Here is a 22,230-nt window from a genome sequence, read left to right as displayed (position 1 = left end):
GTTTTTGTATCCAATGTTAAAACTCATGCCAAAATGTCATTTTCAATGTAAGTCATGATCTCTATCTCTCAAAAACAGCACAATCCATGACTGTGGCTCAACTGCGACCATGCTTCCTACATCCGGGTCAAATATAGTTAATACAGTAGTGTACGAAAGTCCCAATTCATTAGGCAGACCCTATTCATTAACTAGTGACCTCCATTTTGCAACATTTCAAGCATGCATGGATAGTTTCTTGGTCAGTGTAGGATATCCCATAAGGTCATATGCATAGTTGACAAACCATATCAAAACAGGCATAGTTCACGTTCAATCAAAACAGTCAAAATAAGCCCTGTACAATATTTAGCAGTCACCACTAACGGCCAGCAGAGGGAGTGTGTGTCCAACGCATGGCTCAGCTGGCCACATGTGTCTCTACTTGTGTGAGCATGACAGAAAAATGGAGGGAGACAGGAAACGGCCGTAATTTGGCATTCCTTCAGAGACCTCCCCGACTATTACAAAGGAAAAATCAGGGGGAACTTCAAACAGTCCATTCTGTCTGGGTGATTGTGTGTGTGTGTGTGTGTGTGTGTGTGTGTGTGTGTGTGTGTGTGTGTGTGTGTGTGTGTGTGTGTGTGTGTGTGTGTGTGTGTGTGTGTGTGTGTGTGTGTGAGTGAGTATGTGTGTGTGTGTGTGTGTGTACGCAAGTGTGTGTGTGTGTGTGTGTGTGTGTGTGTGTGTGTGTGTGTGTATGCAAGTGGTGTGTGTGTGTGTGTGTGTGTGTGTGTGTGTGTGTGTGTGTGTGTGTGTGTGTGTGTGTGTGTGTGTGTGTGTGTGTGTGTGTGTGTGTGTGTGTGTGTGTGTGTGTGTGTGTGTGTGTGCTTGCGGGTGCGTTACCAAGGAAACCAGGCCGGAACTGCATGAAGGTCAAGAGTGATGGGCAGTGAAGCTGCTCTGTATTTCAAGGCATTTTGCAGCAACATACTCATTATGAGGTTAACATATTATTTTAAGGACTGTTTATTTGTGTGTTTGTGTCTGTGTGTGTGAGCATCCACTTTGCACACTCTTGCATTCATGCGCCTGCTTTGTGTGTTTACGAGAGCTGCTTGGGTTATTGTGCTTGGGTTTTAAAGCACACACTACAGACTACATCCGACTAGCCTTATCGTAGCTCACACTCAAAGGGGTTGAGAGAACAGTCTGGCTGGGTTGTCTGTCATTGTCTTAAGGAGGTAAGTGGCTTTATTCCCAAAATCAATAGCAAATGTTTGCCCAGCCCAATGAAAATCTGGGCTCAGTTAGAAGCAAATACGATATGCATCTTTTTTTTGTACCGTTCCAGGGACAATAGGAAAGGCTGATGGAGCAGATGTTGGGCATTACCGCGATATATACGCCCCAAACAAAAGCAAACGGTGTTCTGGCCCGCTTGCACGGCCCTGGTTGACTGTTGTGGTCTGCTACATGGTAATGCCTGAGTATTCAGACGCTTTTCTCAAAGCTTTGTTCATGCGTGTGTTGCGTCACGTGTGTTGGCCAGGAAGTGAACCTCTCCGAGCACCAGCTAGGCGTGGCAGAACACACGCCATCCCGTATCCCAAAAGTCCAGCAGTACACCAGCTCTCAGACACGTGTTTCTGTCCTCCCTCCCTACTGTCTCAAGCTTGTGGTCTCAATCCCCCTTCAAGGGATTAATGAAGTGTATCGAATCCTATTCACCATGGTGCACGTCTACTTGTCTGTATGTCTAGGAGCTTATTATATCCAGAACAACATATAGCATTGCTATTGTTGCTGTGCCAACAGGACGACGGGATGCAATAGAAATAGAGTGGCCATGCAGGACGGTGTCTTAGCCATGTCTTTCCTCCGAAAACGTTCAGGTTTTACCACGCTAGCTCGATCATAGCAGTGCTCGCATGCTAACAAACACATCTCAGACATATTCTCCTGAGCTAGTGTTCAGTCGACAGATTTACGACTACGGCACCGTGTTAGGCCCAGTTATGAATCCTGTTTTGACAAAAAATTGGATTTCAACGAGATTTATGCCAGTTTGACCGAACTTTAATCCTATTGGTTAAGGTGCTGCCAGACAGTCTTGAACCGCACGGGGGATGTTTTACGAGAAGAGACGAGATCAGCGATTTATTGAACAATCTGTGTATTAGTTCTGCGTGCAATAATACTTCTCCCACAGTCCTGAGGAAGGCTTCATCTGCCGTCGGAGAACTGGGTTCATGAAACAGACACTGGCAGTTGGCCATCGATTTACTATTCATTTAGCAGAGGCTGTGGTCCGACTTACAATGAAGCCACTCCGTTTTAAAACGTGACATTCATGCCATTAACAAGCAGGTAGGGGTGCCCTAGAGGTAGACTGCAGACTTTTGGGGATCGAACCCAGAACATTAGTTTTGGATAACGACCACTCGACTACCCTGTCTTCTATACATTCTTCACCTAATGAATCCATCCTCCCCAAACTGCACATGGGGGAAAGCCACCGAAGCACAAAAGGTAGTTTTTCCCGACTGCTGGAGAACAGGGGTGTAGCATCCTTGTTTCTCTGTTAGTAGGTCTGGCAAAAACAGCTTGATAGAGACTAAGTACCACTGCATCTCAGCTCCCCTAGGGGTACAGTGTGTGTGTGTGTGTGTGTGTACGTGTGTAAGTGTGTGTGTGTGTGTGTGTGTGTGTGTGTGTGTGTGTGTGTGTGTGTGTGTGTGTGTGTGTGTGAGAGGGGGACATGTGGAAATTCTATTTTTGGCACTTGCCAGGTGCCAACTGAACCAGGGGCTATGTGAGTGTGTAGATAGATAGAAAGGTGTGAAAATACACAAAGCATGCATTGCCCCTCACTACACAAACACACACACACACACAATGAATTCAGTCCTATGGGTTGTCCCTTGGCCTGCTTTCAACAGTGCCTGGGGATACCATCCAAAACGCATGCGTTCATGTAGTATCTTAAGTTCACAGTGAATATGAACTAACATTGCGTGTTACTTCGTATTCACAGTGAACATATGTTTCATTTTTTCAGAAAGATCTTAATGGTACACAGAACCCACATTTATATACTTTTACATATACTATACTATACCTTTATTCCATTTATTTATATTTTTTGGCCACGTTCCTGCGAAGAGAGCTCTTTTAAAATACCAAAACAAATTATTTCTTTATAACAAGATACGCCTTCGTTCGTCAGCCAATCAGTGCTTCGGAACCTTCTCCCGCCTCGTTGTGGACCGCTAACCCCCATTAACCAAACACTTTAGCCCGGAAGCTGTTTAACAAGAAGCCCTTCCCTTGAGCTACAGAGGCTGCAGCGTCCCGTCGGCTCCGGGATCCCAGACCCCGCCCTGCGCCGCTCCTCACCGCGGGACCCACCTTGGCCGTGCACAGGTTCTCCGCGTCCACGTCCCTCACGGGCTCCGGCTCCGGCGACCTCGGCGGGCCCTCCTTCCCGTCGGCGAGGCTCTGGGCGGAGACGGACGAGGAGCAGGAGCGGGCGGCCGGGGAGGAGGGCTGCGACGACGAGGCGGCGTGGGCCGGGGCGCGGGACGGCGAGGAGGAGGAGGAGGCGGCGGGCGAGGAGGAGGAGGCGGCAGGCGCTTGCGAAGGAGAAGGAGGAGTCGGGAGAGGGGAGGAGGAGGAGACGGGGTCTTCGCGCAGGCGGAGGGCCTCTTGGCGCAGGACCTCGTTGTCGGCGGCCAGCTCCTGGCGCTCACGCCGCGCGCCGCTCAGCTCCTTGTTCAGGGCGTCCAGCCGCTGGCGCAGCTGCCGCACCTCGTCACGCGCCCGGTTGCGCTCGGCTCGCACCTGCCCACAACACAGCATGCTGGGGGTTAGCTATTGCTAAGCTAACATTGATTGGTAAGCAACCCTGTTGATAAATCACTTGCATTCCATCCCAGAGAGCAAAATCTGCAACCCAGTTGCTCACCAATCCAGCTTTTGGCCCTCTGGGACGGAATGTAGGTGATTTATAAAAGCAATATGTTTGAGGTGGTGGTTATTTTTTATACAAGGTCAGGATACTATGAAAGGTCTGAATCTACACCAGTTTTGTATATCACTACAATGTGTGTAATAAAATAAACTGAACTACCACTTCAACTAAAATGTACCTCAGTGTTCAAAACTGTAAAAAAACATAATTTAATAGAAGGCTATAAAAATGCGAGAAAAACTGCTTACGAGTCATTTCGATACACACCCGAAAGTGCAAAAGGTACGCATCACCGAAAAGTACACTTACAACCACAGGGCTGAACTGGCAACCATTTAAACCCAAACACAGGATCAGGCTACAGAGTGTTTCTAAGGTAATGGAGAGCGCCGCTATTGAAGCCTTGGTTGGAAAAATGTAGATTTGGGTGTATGTGCGTGGGTGTGTGTTAGTTTAAGTCATTACGGTTCAGCCGCCCCATGCCAAGAAATCCCCCTGTGTGCGGACTGGTCCAGCTCTCTATTCACTCGAGCTCTGTCAGTGCCCCGCTGCATCCACCAGAACACCACATGCTATGCTCCATCCACACCCCACCTTGCTCCACTTCTCCCTCCAGTTGGCCGTGCAGTCCGACCACCAGCGCATGGTCTTCTCCATCTGGGCGGCGCGGGCGCGCGCCTCCTCCAGCTCCCGCAGCCTCAGCTCCTCGCGGCTCTCCCAGTCGGCCCCCGCCAGGTCCCCCATGGGCCCCAGGGAGCCCAGGCTGAGGCCCCCGAAGCCCGGGGACAGCAGCAGCGGCGGGCTGGAGCTGGGCGTGCCCCCGGTGGGGCTGGGGGTGTGCGCCAGGCTGTCGGGCGAGCGGACCCCTCGGTCGGGCCCCAGGCCCAGGCCGCACAGGAGCCCCGCGCTGACCGACTTACCGCTCTCTGACAGGTGGTGGGGGCTGGGCGTGTGGTTCATGATGGGGGGGAAGGGCACACTGACCAGGGGGGGGGGGGGGTGGGGGGGGGGGGTGGGGGTGGGGGGTGAGGGGCCGCGTTCAGCAGGAAGGAGGGGGGAGGTGGAGGGGAGGAGAGGGGGCTGTCCTTAATTCAGGGGAGCATCTTCAGTCTTGCTCACAAACACCTGAAGAAAAACAGAACATGTGAGTTAACTCAAGTCATCCGAGTGAGAGCGTGGCGACTGGCGAGTGATCTCCGAGGGTAGACATGACATAACGCATGAAAGGCCGCGTTGTCTGCTCTTGGTTAAGCGGAGGAAATTCAATAGAACACAGAGAAATGAAGCCACCAGAATAAATTACAACACACAGACAGGTAACTGGGCCCAGACATTTGAGGAATTTCAGTTCAAGCTGCTCACACAATGCCAGCTGGGTCTCTATCTCTCTAAGACATGCAACATCTAGGAGCAGTGATAGACCAGGAAGGTCAGTACCAGATAGCATGTTCCCTAGTTGAGCTCAACAACCGATAGCAACAGCAGCAGTATTGGCGGGAGCCTGGAGCAGCAGCTAGAATGTGGTACAGGATTGTGGGAAGCCTGAAGCATTGTTCAGACAAGTCCGTACTAAAAACACCGTCCAAATCGATATTTATTCTCCTCAGTTCCTCTGATTGTTCGCTTTCATTGGCAGGGTTCTCTTTTTTGAATTCCAAGTTAAACTAGAAACGGCTTCATTTGTCGACCAATCAGTGTTTCCGACCGCAATAAAAGCAAATCATTAAGCCTCAGGGCGATCTGCTTACCCCCAAAAAGCCAAAGCTCTCTGTTCGGTAGGGCCCCATAAATAAACAGACACAACACATGCAAGCCAAACTTCCCAGAACAATGTCAGACTGCAGACAGTGGGTTTGCAGCAGACAGACAGCTCTGGTGGGCGGGACTGCAGATGGGGAAATGCGATTACCACCCCTGTGTTCCCTGAATCGGAGAGATGTCCTCCGGGTAAGGAAACGTGTCTCCTTTCCTGTGTTCTCCTGATAGTCTTTTTTTCAACGTGGCCTAGATCTTCTGGACCGTCTTCCTGTTATCTCATTAGTCACGAGCCCCGTTTCCTCCCCTGTCCCTCTCAACACGCGCCTTCTTCTCTCTAGCCATTCCCTCCCATTCTCCCCATCTGGTATTCCTCATGATATCCCGACTCTCTCGCATATTAAAAATGTTCTCTCGTCCTGTAAGAGTTGCACTGTTGGTGTAACCCCTACACAACAAATAATATCCTACGGGGGATTAATAAAGTATCCATCTATCAAACAATTAAATTACAAGTTAACTTAACTTAAATTAACTAGCTTAACAGGTTAATTAAATTAAATTTAAATTCTAGGCTATAACATGTGTCTCTCTCTCCTCCTCTTTCTCCTCTCAGAACTCATCTGATGCCCAGTAACCTAAACAGCACTTGAATGACTGGTTTTGTAACACTCGGTCTAAAAGACTGTGAATATGTACAATTTAAATCAACAATTTTCCCGCAACATATGCACCCCCCAAATACATTTTTGGGGGGGAATATGTTGATTTATTTTGTCGGTTTAATTGAAATCGGTTCATTTTCACCTCCCTTAGTAGTCCCCCATTCTGTCCCCAGCTTCTCCTTCCTCTCGAGCCATGCAAAGGATGTAGAGGAAGTTCAGGAATGTAACTCCATCCTCCCATTTAGGAAGAAAAACGGTGAGCAGAACTGTACCGTGAGGAAGGGAAAAGCTCACAAAGAGGTTGAGTGTTGAGACGGAGCGAAGGAACACAAATTCAGGTCGCAGTTCAACTGCATGGACGCCAGCCTAGAACTACACTCTAAAATGCAAAACTTCGGTAACCCGTGTTAATCATTGTATCAATTCCTCCTAATACAACACAAGGTATGCCGGTTCACCCCGCCCTGTCTGAGTCTCTTGACTTTGGTCGTTATTTAAGGCCCCGGCTACGAGGCTAAACCTTGAAATACCCTATAAAATCGTCCAGAAATCCAGCTTTAATATGCTGTAGGCTTAGTTCTCATGTGTCATGGCACAGACGTGGAAAGTAAGGTTAAAGACAACAAAGAATCCTGTATTCACTTAAGATCTGAAGTGGATACTAATACAAAAAAAATAAACTCTAGGTAACTACTAAGGAATATTTGAATATTGCATAGATTTCAACAAAACCGTAGCGATTTGGTGGGAACAAGTCATCTGTGTCTTCGGTTCAAAGCACATCTGTGATATACAGCCCTGCAGTATCCTGGGGGGGTCGTTATTTCATAGTGCTACCATATTTTAGTCACCGATAAGCAACATAAATATGGAGATGGGGTGAATATGGGGTGAAAGGGAGATGGAGGAAATATAAGAGGAGGCACATATTGAAATAAAGAGCAAAAAAGGGAAAAGAAAGTGGGGAGGGTGCTGTGAAGAGAAACAGAAGCAGGGCTCGCTATGGTTCCACTTAGCAGCATAACTGGAGCCTTTACCGGACTCAGACCAAAAGGTTAGGGTGAAATGGAGCTTTGAGGTGGGGTAAGTCGACATGGGTAGGTGGTGGTTTATGTATGGCTGGCTTCATCCCAACAAACCTCTTTTTGTTCAGTTTGCTGTGATCCAAGAGCATAAAATGAGTCACAAACGGACTACGAAAAGAGTCTGGGTTCATCCCACATCCAGCCAAATGCATTCACATTTACACGGTACTCAGAAAATGGAATATCCAAACTTAAAATGGAAAGTCCCAAAACCTGTGATGGTGTGGACTATTCCAAATGGATCTGTCACGGGTCTGATGCCTGACTTGTAGCTCATGACACACTCACGCACATGCAAACACACACAACAATCATGGTGGGTCATAGAGGAAAGAAACCTGAACTAAAGAGAGAACAGACCATGATTATAGCTCTTTAGGACTGGTGGTGGGTATGGGGAAACGATGGGGACTCTGGGAATCTGTGACACTCCGAGCAATATGTTTTTGTCTGTTGACCGAGTGAGTGGGTGGGACGGCAGAAAGGAAAATAAGATCAATCACTGCGCGGAACACAATTACAGCGAAGATGACGGAGTCATGAATGGCCGAGGCCAAAAATAATTCTGGAAATGAAAGGGGAAAAACAGGATATTGTTACATTTTGATCAATCTCCTTCTCAAACGAGTTCCATCTGTAAGTATGCTTCTGTGTGTGTGTGTGTGTGTGTGTGTGTGTGTGTGTGTGTGTGTGTGTGTGTGTGTGTGTGTGTGTGTGTGTGTGTGTGTGTGTGTGGTGAGGATAGAGTCACACACCAACACATACACGTCCTGTCAACAACACACCACCTCTAACAGGGTTGCGCTTCAATTCAAGATTCTTCAAATCAGGACAACTTTCTTCAGTTTCATCTTCAGTCTCTATGGAAACTGGCAAGTTAAAATATTTGACTAGAACTGTGAGATTAACATCTAGAGGAAAATAACTGTTTGATCCTTGGAAACAGGCTCTGACGTTGTCTTGCCGTGTTATTCCCATGTGCATGCCCAGATAGCCTTTATGTCAACTGCTTTACAGAGCACATGAAGTTTAAGAGAAACAGAAGGGTGTGTGTGGTCCAACTGTAGAGTGAACCGTTTAGCTCGATCCTAGCCTTGAGAGTTAAATGAACGCAGAGAGTTATCTGCGTTCTCTCCTCGTCAATTTGGTAAGACTTTGTCACTTTGTTCCTATTGAAGTTTATACACCCTAAATGATCCAACTTAAGAGAGAATAAATGAGAATTCTAATTAAGGGTCATTAAATGTCAAAAGAGAACCAGGAATTGCATACAACGATTATGGTGTAAGAAATGGAAGACATGCATTACATACTAAGTTGTGTAACATGTTTTACATTTGAAATATGTACAATACGGCAGATACAACGCAACAAATACCTAAATGGCTTGCATGTTGGCACGTGTGTTGGAAAAATATAAAGGAATAAATATCAACCAATCAATGATGCCATTTACTCACAGACTTTGCTTTAGGCACACAAAAAAGATCGCCAATCCATGGCTTGAGACTCAAAACAAATCCCAATAGACCAAACATATTCTAAGTATGGTCACTAAAATGATTGTTACAGCCTTTGTTGACTTTGAGGAGATTGAAAAAGTAACATGCCAAGAATTCATCTCCTGCGGTTGGAAACCATTCAGCCAATTCATCATTTGCACGCATCTTCCCAGAGTTAGAGATTAAACATCAATCTAGAGGACAATTTGTACAACAGCACTGGGTGGTGGAGGGATGGATGCAGCCAGCCAGTGATGTAATGTAATAGGCAGCTGATGTCTTAATGTATCAGGCAGTTGGCTAATCAAAGACATGGCATTTAAATGAGTGGTGAATAAAAGCCAATATGAAATCTGGAGGACTTGCTTGCAATAACTGCAAATTTAGGGAAGGTAGTTGGAAAATGTAAGCTTCTACATAAAACCACTGTTTATTCTTGAATTAACAGGCAATGGCATGGACTGTAGAATGTGTTAACTATCTGCCACATATAATAGCGCTTTTATAGCCAACAAAATAATCCAAGTTTTTGTTGGCTATGCTCTACCATTTTCAGACTAGAGTTATGGTGCTTTAAAACTCAACGTGAAAACTTTACTTTGCCAAATCTCGCATAAGAAACACTCAAACGAGTCAGTTTCAAACATAGCGATGTCTCCCCATTATGGAAAATAATTTCACAATTAATTACAAAACAACGAGCAGAAAAACATTAATATTATCATAATAACAAAAATTGCCATGCTCCTATGCTTCCAAAATGGCGGTGGTAGTTGCGGAGAGGTGTCACGATGTACAGATCCTACAGGGCTTTAAGGAAACATAAGTTAAATCTAAGATGTACAGCTGTGCAAAGGTGTGTTTACTCCCAGTGTTGCATGGGATTATTGTTCCAACACTAAATAGTGTAAAGTTTTCATGCATAAAAAGTCTTTCTGGCATCTGCCTTTTCACATTTGTGAGAGTTCGCCCTAGGGCAGAAAGTTGTTGAGAATGACCATTGAGTCACACTACGCACACACATGCACAAATAAATGAAGCACAGCATGCAACGGACCAAAAAACAAACAGGCAAGTGCACAGAAACATGTGGGCTCACAGGGGAAACCACACAGTAAGTCCCAGACAGGAACGCTGAGCGAACAGGACGGGCCGGCAGACCGAAAGACAAATGACTTAACGCATAACATGCAGACCTGAATGAATCACAACTGATCAAACCAGAACCCGCCGCTCAGACAGGCCTGGGGGGAAATACCAAGGCCAAGACGTGACTTCATGAATGTTTGAAGAGCGCCTATTCAGCGGCGATAATGAAGAGCAGCAGCGATCCATAACCACGTAGTGATGCATAGCACTGGTCATCAGGGACGCTGCGACGCCCAAAGACGTCCTTCAAGATCAGAAACATGGTCTGAGCGCATCATGTTGCTATGCTTGTTAGGTCCCCTATCAAACCATAGGGTCAAGCCACTTCAAACTGCAGAGATCATACACAAGTGTGTGCACACATGTTCGAACGCATGTAAAAATGTCCTTACAAGGTAGAACTGCAATATTGATCAGAAACTATACGGGACACCGAGGCCTTGAACGTGGAGGACTTGAGAGATAGCCTGAAGCGCCAGTTATTTTCACACAGACCGCAAATGTTTGCTGATCCAGCCAGACGTGAGAGGGTGTGTGTTACACACACACTAACACGTGTCACACACTTTGTAGCTCCTCCAGTCCATCTGGCACAATCACAAAGAAATAGCTTATTAGGGCGCGCTGCTGACAGAGCGAGAGGGAGGGAGAGGGAGAGGGTGTGACACAAATATAAAGAAAAATTGAAAGAATTTGATGATATTACAATGTCATTTGCATTGTTAATCCCAGCTAAACAATCACCAGCAGTCTGTGTTATTTTCTCAAAATGTGCCTTTAGGATTCCCTTACTTTGATCACATCCTCATAATTTTTAAATTTTTTCAGATGAACCTTCATCTTGCTAGATTCACATCTATGAACCAAAGATCATAGTCCGATTTCATCAACTTGGTATCAGCTCAGAATTGGTCTCAGCAGTAAAAACTGATTCAGTTCTGAGACACCAATAAGGATACCTGGCTGTACTTGGCTGATGGTTGACTCCTGAAGGACATTTGTGTGTGTGTGTGTGTGTGTGTGTGTGTGTGTGTGTGTGTGTGTGTGTGTGTGTGTGTGTGTGTGTGTGTGTGTGTGCGTGTGTGTGTGTGTGTGTGTGTGAGCGTGCGTGTGTGTGTGTGTCTGACAGCAGATGGTAAAGGGGGAGAGGTTCCAATGACAGCTTCTGCCCCACTGGTTGTAAACTCATGCAGACATAAGACACATATGATTTACAGCCAAGAGACCACCTGCCCCATGCCAACCACAACAATCACACACTGAACTTCTCAGCCAGCGAGCACCCCATGTATGAAAGAAGAGCGAGAGAGAGAGAGAACTTTGATGAACATAGACTCCGAACTCTCTTATGATGAGAGAGAAAGAACATGATAGTGACCAACAGTTACAAAAACCGACAGAGAGAGCGAGAGCGCGCGAGAGAGAGCGAGAGCGAGAGCGAGAGAAAGAGACAGAGTCATGGGATGGAGAGCCTGTGTACCTGGGGTTGGGGCCTGGAGATTTAAGCCCATCGGATCTAAGCCCAAAAAAAAAATCAATAACGCGATTTGGAAATCTAAAAATCGTTCCGTCCATTCATCTCTGCATAGCACTCGTTCTCCCTGTCATTCACACACACACACACACACACACGGAGCGAGAGCGACGATGCTAACACATGTCCGATGTCACCCGTCGCTTAGCAACCAGACACGCTGGGGTTGATAAGTTACCGGACTACTGTAACTACTACGGAGTGATAATATCAAAGACGTGAATCAGGCAATAAATCCAATTTCCTTGACAGCGGTAAGGTTCGGTGTGCATTAAAGTACAGACGGAGTGGACCAATTGCGAACTACTGCAGCTGCTCCAAGTTAAACCCCAAACTAATAGGAAGTATTTATAGCGGACTACACCACCTATTCTATTCCGCATAGAATTGTATTCCGAACCGATTGAGGCGTATATATATAGTCCTTTTTCCATCCGATTTTCAAGCGAATTAACTCTTAAAGCGAATTAATTTGTAGCGACATAAGAAGCGCCTGAACGGTTTTCCATCGACAGAATGATTATAGCGAATTAAAATTGTGTCACAATGCCCCGTGTTGAAGCGCATTTTTCTGACCCGCTAGATGATTTTCCATCAACAATGCGCATGCGCGACATTCTATATCGCTTCAGCCGTTTTCCATTACTTTTATGTCGCTAGAACTTTCCCAAAACCACCTCTGCAGAGCGAATTAACTTAGTGGGACAAAATCGGCGTCAGAGCGATATAACCCTTTTTCCATCACATATGTCGCACTAACATTTGATGCGCATCATTTTAAAGCGCATTATCTTTTTGATGGAAAAAGGACTTATGATACTTTTCTATTCCGATTGAGCTGTTCTTCCACATCTATGCGAATGTGTCCGCATGTAAACGCAGAGTTACATGCACACTCAGTGACGGCCGCATCGCCGTGCTGCGCCTGCGCTGCCACCCCCCCCCCCCCGCGCGCACCACACATTGGTCCTTGGTCTGTGGGAAACACTGGCACTTCAAGCGCAATGTTGTGTATCCGTTTCGATGTTCAGCCTGTGATAGACGATGTCTGGGTCTACTCTGTAGTACCAAATTATTTAGCATTTGTGAGATCTCGTGATGCCGAAGCCTTCTCAGCGGATTACAGCTGTTTTATCTCAAATCACTGGGTCTGTTCAATAAGCCAGTTCCAAATGCAGATCCATGTCAAAACGTTTGGACACACACAAACAAAAACAAAATTTGTGTGAAGACATTAATCACAAATTTATTCTCAAGATTTTGTCCCAAAAGTTTTGAACAAATTGTTTGTGAGGGCAAATCCCACCACAAACAACTATTTTCCTGTCTCGCTGCAGTCTTCCTTCCCCTCAACCAGCCTAGTTAAAGATGCCTCCGGGTGGGTAATGAAGACACCGATGGTCCATCGATTGGCTGATCTCCTGGCTGATGGATGGCATTCCCGTCTGGCCGAGCAATGTCGGGGAGCGTGCATGGCACGTGTCGGGACGGGAGTGAAAGAAGCAGCTTTAGGCCTAAAAAAAAAATTTGTTTGGTTCCGGTTTCCGACCGACCCTGTCAATTTATGTGCGACCCAAATTATTTTATGAGCTTTATAAAAAAAAAAAAAAAAATAATAATAATTTTTTTTATGCAAACTATAATTACGTTTTGGTACAGCACCTCTTCATTCTGTACAAGGATGAGCGAATTTTCTCGTTTTTAAATGAAAACAACCTACCTATCATTCGCTGCCGCTGGAAAAAATAAAATAAAAAAATAAAATAAATTCCCTACCTACCCATGACCTCAACTGACAACCAACAGGAACCAAACTTTTTTTTTTTTTAGGCCTTATGTGCTTCTGTAGACGCTGTGGTTCTCCTATCACCTTTGGGAGGAGAACCAAAATAGAAACAAAAGAATAAAAGAAGTTCCTGAGGGTCTTGAATAAGTAGGACTTGCAGAGTTCAATTTGGAGCCACATGACTTTGATGTGGATTACGATATTGTCATGACTGTTAGAGTAAGAGTCCCTGATGCAACGTGAAAGCTAGTCAGAGAAAGAGGGTAGAGCTGGAAAGAGCTGAAGTGTATTCAAGCTTTCGGAGGAAGGAAGCCATGTGTTTACGGACAGCTTATGGGCATCCACAGCCCCAATATTTGCCATGCAGTATTTGTTCACACTCCAGCATGCAATGACTTGTCCACTGTAAGAATGAAGGTATTTTTGATGGACATTGGCCTTCACCAATTCCCCCAGAGCGTCACATGCTCTAAATAGCATGTCGACATAGAGCTGACAGCAGCCTGGGGGCGGAATAGCCCACAGGCCTATATACACACACACCCACACACAATCCAAGGCATTAGGAATGCTATGCATCACATGAAGACACTTCACTGTACTAACACACCTACGAAAGGAACATGCCACTGCAGAGTCGACATGGTTATCTGATTGTGTTTCAGCTTGAAAGAGAGAAGTTTGCAACTATATTTGAGCTCCAGTTCCCAAGGTTTACTTTAGGGTGAAGCAACAGTGCATAGTCTACGTGTCCAGAATACCACCATCCATGGTCTTGTTTATTTTAACCATCAACGGCAAGTTACTGCTTGCTGTTGATGGTTTTGGGAGATTACAAATGGTGTTATTTCACATTTCTTAGTACAGCTTGAAATCCCAATCCGATTCACACCATGTATCACACGTATTGGGTGTGGGGGGTGTTTGGGGGGGGGGGGTTTACTATGAGCGCTGCAGGTTGGAAGGACTGTCGGGCAAACCCTCTCCCTATAGCGACACGTGACACTTTGTCTCGAAGTCGGGCTGGTGCTTATGTCTTCCAGCTTTTGTTTGTTTTCATTTTGAAGCCCACCCTTCTGTTGATTTCACGCGTCTCGGTCTCTCCCATTCATCCTCGCAACCCATTCTCCATCCTTGTGTCATCAGAGGACGCAATAAAGAGCAGCAGGCCCCACCACAGCCGGGGCAGGCCCACGGGGCAATAAAACCCTTAGAACAGAACATCTGTCCCCGCCGACCCACTAGTATGTAGGTCACCCTCATGACTTGTGTTACACTTCGAAACTCCCGTTCATACACCACCACAAAACCCATTCGCACAGACCCGACGACGTACGCCGACCGTCCGATAGCTGCGCTTAGCACCCTGGTCTACGCACAAGTCAGGGGTTGGTCCTCATAGGTGTAGCAACCAACACACACACACATGTTTTTCCTTTTGCTTGTTGTTGCAACGGTCTGCTCGTCTGACTCATGACCCAATGTGAAGGAGCGAGAAAAGGGAGGATGCAAGGGGTCAATAATTGTCGCTTGTACACTCAAATATACACAACCACACACACATGCACACAGTCTGCGAGTGAAAGCCGGCAGATGCGCCCGCCAGCCTTATATGAAGTCTGAAAAGGCGACAGAATGTTTTGTTTGCGGCGTAGATTTATGGGGATGCGAACATGGGGAGGAGACGGGACTGACGAGCTGCTCCAAGGATTTCCCCCAACAACTGCCAGAGTAGGAATCATGTGTGCCTGTGTGTGTGAGTGATGGTGTGTGGTTTTTGACTGTCTGTGTATTCAAGTTTGTGTGTGTGTGTGTGTGTGTGTGTGTGTGTGTGTGTGTGTGTGTGTGTGTGTGTGTGTGTGTGTGTGTGTGTGTGTGTGTGTGTGTGTGTGTGTGTCTGATCCACTGTCTAAATGAGAACCAGGTCCATGGAACTCTCCAACGCTATGGGGCTGGCTGAGGCTTAAAGAGGTTCAACCACACAGTAAAAAATAAGGCAATTATACTGCTCTGTGTGTGTGTGTGTGTGTGTGTGTGTGTGTGTGTGTGTGTGTGTGTGTGTGTGTGTGTGTGTGTGTGTGTGTGTGTCTCCTCTCAGAGGTTTCACTTACACATAATTCAAACACTGTAGACCTCAGTAGTGGGAATACATCTTTCTTGCCATGATGCCATCTCCCTGCGTGGTGAGGGGCAGGCTTTACAGAGTGCATCTCTGCTTCTACTCTTGCAGTTCAAACATAACTTGGTCAACTGATGTTAAACAACCTAATCCTTTCCGCTATGAAGAACGTAACAAATCATCTGTTTACAATCTTACACAGACATGGTGGCCATTTTGTTTTGGTCTGTAGTCGATGTGATGTTGGCTGAAATCGAATTGATGTTGGCTGTTGTCAGAACATAAATCCCCCCAGCCACACCCAACACAGGCACACTCACACACCACAGCCTACCCTTGCAGTCATACTACTTTTAGTTCAACTTCTATTCAACGTATTAAAACGTATAGTTCCGATCCATGATTCTGATTGGTTCGAAGCCATACTCTATAAACATACCTGCTGTGACCACATAACAATTCATTTTTAGGGTGAATGAATGTGCTGCAAATCGCCAAGTTTGCTAGCCTGTGTTGCTCTGCAACAATTTTGCTGTCTTGAGTAACTATATTTATTGGCTGAAAAATGATTATTTGTTTTCAATAAATTATTGCATTTTATGTTGCTGTACTTTGGGAAATCATGCTAGGTAGCCTCTGTTTTTTGCGTCATGGTCTATTCCTCCATAATTAATATAGTCACCTTGAGCTACAGGGACAATCAATGGGCAAGCACTGTAACTAATCAGTCACAAGAACTAAGATCCTTTTCACCTTCAGTAGCTGCTCATAAAGGGTCGAGTTCCCTCAATTGATTGCATTAAAATAAAGTCAAAGCACTGCAAGTCAACCGATTTCTGTTGGAATGTTGTGGACTTGTCCCAACGGTTACCTTGCTCTGAGCAATGAGAAATTATTTCCCCTGTTTACACTGTTATCTTCCTGGCGTTTGTGTTTCTAGCAAGCTGTAACTTATTGTGTTCAATAAGTGACTATAGAGGAATGATAATCTTGGATATGGAGAAAAATGCTGATGTTTCACTTTGAAAAAACAGACTTCATCACTTTAGCTCATGCTCCAACTTTCCCGTTAAACAAATAATATATAAATAAAAGACATCATCTTCAGGGTGAAGAGTTCTCAGAGACAGAATCACAGGGAAGATTTCTCAGACATCAAAAGAAATCCAAAAAAAAAATCCAGTTCATTAGATTAGTCGATTTAAAAAACGGAAAAGAAGGAGAAGATTAGAATTCCTAAAATTAGACTGACCCAATTTAATCTCTGATGAAAGAAAAAAGGTGGTTCCCTTCACAACTACTTTGTTCTACATATTTCCCACACAAGTGCACACCGCCATCATCGAGAATGTCTAGCTCTGGGAAAAAACGAATTAGACTACTGAATACAGGATTCACACAGACACTATTGCAATCCATTTCATTTACTGGCAAACTGCTAAAACATATGTTGTATCCCCTCCATGAATATTGCTATTTAGTATTTATATAAAACTATTTAAAATAAAGCAGAGACTCAGAATGAAATAATCGTACAGAGACTACAGTATTCGTTTCTGCTATTCTCTTGGTGAGACTCGTGGGAAAGTAAGTATTCGTGGACAAAGACACAGATCAACAGACCTCTCACAGACAGCAATCCATCACTCCCTCCAAAGCTTATTTTGCTACACTTGCTGCTCTGTTACATTATGTGACTCACAAATGAATCCTGCTTGTAAAACCTATAAAATGTCCCATCATTGTTACTTTTCTTTAACAATCAGGCACCGGCCTCAGAGACCGTGGCCCATGTCTCCTGCAGCGCTGTGCATACCAGCGTGTATGGTTACCATGGAGAAGTTGGCTGGCATGCCAACGTTTGAAGTCAAACACACAGAGCATCGGCTTGTAAAATCGGCGCCATTCAGGACCGATATTGGCCACGTCAATCATGGCCAACCCTGAATATTTACCATGGCTGTCCCAACGACAATGCAATGAAATATCTTCTTTTTGCTTTATATCTGACTTGATTGTTACCATGTTTGTCTGTCTGTAGACTCTTTGACAATTAAAGAACTCCATCTCCCATGGGCCCCCCCAGGTGTGGAGTAATGCAGAAAAAGGTTGCGCAGAAGAACATTATACAGTACATTCCTGTGTCATGACTCACTCACCGAATAGGCGCGCTCACTGACACAAACACACAAGGAAAGCATACACGCTGCATGCCTGTACGTAAACCCAAGTCAAACACAGACAATAGACACAGTACACAGGCCACACACACCGTAGCTATTTTCACCCAACCTACGTTTTGTTTTCTCGTGTCCAGATGTTATGCAACAGACCGCCCAGAGAGCATTTCCCCTCCTAATCTACCATAATATTCCTCTCTTCTACTTCCCTGACTCTACACAGTTAACATTTAAGAATAGCCCTGCAGAGCCACAAAGTTTGAAATAATGATTTTATCATGCATTTTTAAGAGGTGAGAATTAAGCATTTTCTGGGAAGAGAGAAGGAGGAAAGTGCATGAGCCGGTGTGCAGAGGGGTGCGTCTAGCTGCCTTTGCATGTGAATGTTCATGCACAGTTCTTTGTCGCACTGGTGTCAAGTTTTTCGGCTGTGCCCTGTTGCCCAGCGCAGCAATAAATATGGCGTATCAAGTAGCCATTATTTATTCAAAAGAGGGAGAGAGTGAATGAAAGAGATAGATGGAAAGCGAAAGAGAAAAGGAGAAGGGAGGGGATGGGGGAGAGATAAATAGTGCGTCACTGATGATAAAGTGCTGGCCCGGCCCAAGAAAACAAACTGATTGGTTAGAAAGGAATCACAGGATAGGTTAGTCACACTAGAAGGTACCTCTCGTGTGACTACACTTTCAGAGGAAGGCGGTATTAAAGGCAATTGGTAATACTGTTTGACCCCCATCTGTTCTGGGCTCATGATATAGTATGAATCTCAAGGTAATTCACTAAATCGCTTTGGATTAAAGGGTCTGAGACTAATTTGTAAATACTAATCCGAGGTCTCAATAAATAATCCCTTTTCTCTGAATGAAGTCAGGTCCCAAAGATATCTTTCTATTTTGTCCATGCTATTGTCCCTAGTGCATCTTTATTGTCAGGATAGGATATGGATCCATAAACTCTCTACACATTGTCCGTTTGCTCTGCCTCCTTTGAGTCACACAGGTAAAACAGTTGACCCTGGCCTTGCCATGTTCATACATCTTTAAAATAAATCGCAGCCAGTGGCACTGAGATCCACCCCCTGTGCTTTATTTGCACGTGCAGGTGATGTGCCATGCTAGGCGAGGCTCAGCTGTTGATACAGGAGAGCTAAATATGGAAGAGCTCCACAGGCCAGACGTCAGCTTCAAAGCAGCAGGCGGATGCTGCCTTGGTTCGCCCACCGCCTGCCTGTAGGGATGATGCAAGAAGTTGAGGGTTTCTCTTCTTCCTCTTGTACAGAAAGAAAACGCATCAAGACCACCACGGGGATGAAAAACGATACGATACAAGGATTACCACCATTACTTCCGGAATCCGGAGTCACGATTATTACATTTTTTTGTCCATTGCCACAAAACTTCCTGTCGGTCAACCATGGTGTATCTCGCTTGAGTGACCACAGGCTGTGTTTGACAGGATGGTTTGAAAGAAACCATGCCAACGTTTGAAGGGTGAACATTGTTCTCTACAAGCCTAATCTATTCCCACAAGGAATCTCAGTTCAAAGCCCACTCTGTCTGTGTTTGACAGGCTAAGAAGGAAATGGTGATTTAGTGGAAGGGGGGAGTAAGCCCTAATGGAAAGCACAATAGATTTTAACTACAGAGTAATCGGCTAGTGTTACAACATTCAAATGAACAGTGAGGCGGCTTTGCATGAAACGGTCATACTGCGCAATGCAGTTCTTTGTTTATTTCCTCCTCCTCTTTCATTGCCTAGAGCAGATGTTTGATGCCTGAATTTGTTGTGAGGTGTAATTCTGCAGATCAGAGAAACAGCACAGCTCTGACTTGTTTAAAGGGGCTTTAGGCGAAAGATGTAAGCCAATGCTTGATGGAGAATACTCCTGATGAGACCAAACCACTGCAAAGAAGATTTAGAGTGCAAGAAGAGTTTTTGGAAACAAAGGACAGGAGGGTGGTATACTGGTTTCCTCGTTAGGGCGCATGACTCCTCAGCCGAAAGGTTCTGGGGTGAGATACCCCACAGGCTACCTCTAGGCATCCTTGGGTAAGCTGACTAGTTTTATGATGATCGTTTTTTTTATGATTTATTTATGATGCTCATTCATGACATGTCTCTGATTTCCCTAAAAGTGGCAGCTTAATGGTGACAAAGTTTGAATCGTATGCTCATCTTAGTATGTATGATTATGCTGAATCTGTGTTGCACATAAGCAACATATTAGTACAAATTATTCACATGCAGCCAAGTGGGTCAGTTCATTGTTACGGCGGCAGGCAGGCAATGAGGGGATAGAGAGACAATGAAGCAGCCTGTCCAGAATAAAACACGGCCGACCTGGATATAGAAGAAGAAACACCTGGTAAACCTTCCGCCTCATCTTCTCCTCCTCCGTGGACTTTAAATCCTTTCAGAAGCAGCGACTGAAAAATGGTATAACGGGCCGTTTGTGTGATATTTCAGGCATATAAAGTGCATCCACACGAGGGTCCTTGGATCTTGTGTTGTCGGTTCAACACAAGAGGCAATTGAGCGTTAAAGCCAAGTAAATCTGTCTGCTAGCACACCGTAGGGGGTACAAATAGGCACCATTCGTACACACCAATAGACAACTGGACATTAGATGGTCTATGGCCCTGGACTGGTTGGAAGAAAGTGCCAAAAAAGTAATAGCACCCAACTTCACACAGAAAGATCCATCCAGATAAATGTCTTATGCTCTCAGACAAGCCCAATTCCGCCATCTTTCTAGTCTCCACTTTATTGAAAAGTAAGGTATTTCTTCCAATCATCCGGTGGCAGGCAGAGTGCTTTGATGCAGCAAAAAGCACACTCTATTTCAAATGACACTCCAAAAATATTCAACTGGTGGCATATTGACAAAGCTTTTGTCAATATGTCTAGTGAAAGCAGACGGTACACGACAGATCGCTCTGATGCCTCTGAAAAGAAGGCCTAAAAAAATCAATGTCCTTGCCCTGATTATGCTCCTCAGTTATGTGTTGCTTCTTCCCACAAAAGAAGTCCAGACCAAGAAGGTCAGAGGAATAAGTGCTACTCTTTTTCTACTGTTCTTACTTAGAGATACTATAAGAATCTTTCATTGGCGTTGCTTCACCGACTCTTGCAGTGCCCTGACACTTTCTGGTTAACCCTAACGAGAAAAGGGCCAGGCTTAACACAACAGCAGTCAATAACCCTGGCTGTCGCTGGCCTGCCGACAAAGAGGCTGCCTTTTGGTCTGTGACCGATTTCTGATTTCCACTGGGTAGGTAAAACTTGAGCTCCAGATGGCCCAGCAGAGAAACAAAATGCAAGGTGTGAAACAAGTTGGCAGCAAATCATCTAGATTCAGCATGGTCGATCAAATATTTAATTGACACAATATGACAATATGACAATATGACAATGTGAAGTCTCAGCATTTATGGAAATGCTGCCTTTCTTTCAAGAGTGCTACTGGGAACAGCATTGCTGCTAGCCTAAGGTTACCGCACAGTTCCACAGAAGAGACATGGTAGGCAGCTGGCTGAAACATGGCCTGAGAACATATCAGTCGTAAATCAGCCATAACTGAGGCCTGCTGACGCCTGATTAAATCTACTGTTCCCTTACTCCTCCCAATACGCACGTACACTCTAAGAATGGAGAAGGGTCTGCTGAAACCCCATATGCATAGTTATTGGTGTTGGAAGTTACCTTTATGGCATCAATATTATTCCAACTGAATTGGTTTTACAATTAACAAAATTATTAAAAAGGCATTTTCATAAAGCTCTCATAAAGACCAGAATATATTTTGGAAACCTAAATGTGTTCCTCCCATACTGGTCAATCTTAAAGTTGTGCTGAGGGAAGCAGGATCTACTTTTCTTTATAATGTGGCCATTTATAACTCTTATAACATACACTCTGGGATAATGGAATATGGTTGACAAGAACATCCATCCAAGATATGTCATCATGCCATGAGCAATGAGCAAAGAGCTAAACTCCAAAGCCAATGCTAGTGGAAAGAAGATGGATGTCAGGTTATGGATGTTAGTTCCATCCATCTCCTGGAAAATACTATAGAGGAAACCGTTGGGAGAGTGCATTAACGACAGAGAGGTTAAAGACAGAGAGAGAAGTACTTCAGGAAGGACTTTGACTTCTAACCAGAAGCCAATTGGCTCCACCCACCACAGGCATCTGTGCCTGCTCCCATTGGCCACATCTGGAGGATCGCTCAACAAGAGGTCACCAGAACAGGTCAATGACGTAGCACAGCTGCTCCAACGGGACAGGAAGGGTGTGTGAGTGTGGGACTGTGACTGTGTGTGTGTGTGTGTGTGTGTGTGTGTGTGTGTGTGTGTGTGTGTGTGTGTGTGTGTGTGTGTGTGTGTGTGTGTGTGTGTGTGTGTGTGTGTGTGTGTGTGTGTCTGTGTGTGTGTGTGGACCAGTTCCTATACACATCTAGACGGAGAACCTCCTAGCTTGGAATGAGGAAGTCTGTGAGAG

At 45.3% G+C, this 22,230-nt stretch overlaps 1 protein-coding gene across 2 annotated transcripts in view; it reads right to left on the bottom strand.

The window, feature by feature from the left end:
• Nucleotides 1-22,230, bottom strand: part of ccdc102a (coiled-coil domain containing 102A) — a 45,265-nt gene that overhangs the window by 20,318 nt on the left and 2,717 nt on the right. For both annotated transcript variants that reach the window (XM_060070748.1, XM_060070749.1), the window contains exons 2-3: nt 4,547-5,077; nt 3,391-3,822 (exon numbers count right to left, since the gene is read on the bottom strand). In XM_060070748.1, the coding sequence (XP_059926731.1) occupies nt 3,391-3,822; nt 4,547-4,912 (798 nt within the window). In that variant the 5' untranslated portion in view covers nt 4,913-5,077. The remainder of the gene's footprint in view (nt 1-3,390; nt 3,823-4,546; nt 5,078-22,230) is intronic.

This window comes from Gadus macrocephalus, chromosome 14 (assembly GCF_031168955.1).
Source record: "Gadus macrocephalus chromosome 14, ASM3116895v1".
Lineage (NCBI taxonomy): Eukaryota > Metazoa > Chordata > Actinopteri > Gadiformes > Gadidae > Gadus > Gadus macrocephalus.
This window is presented reverse-complemented; position numbering and strand designations above follow the sequence as displayed.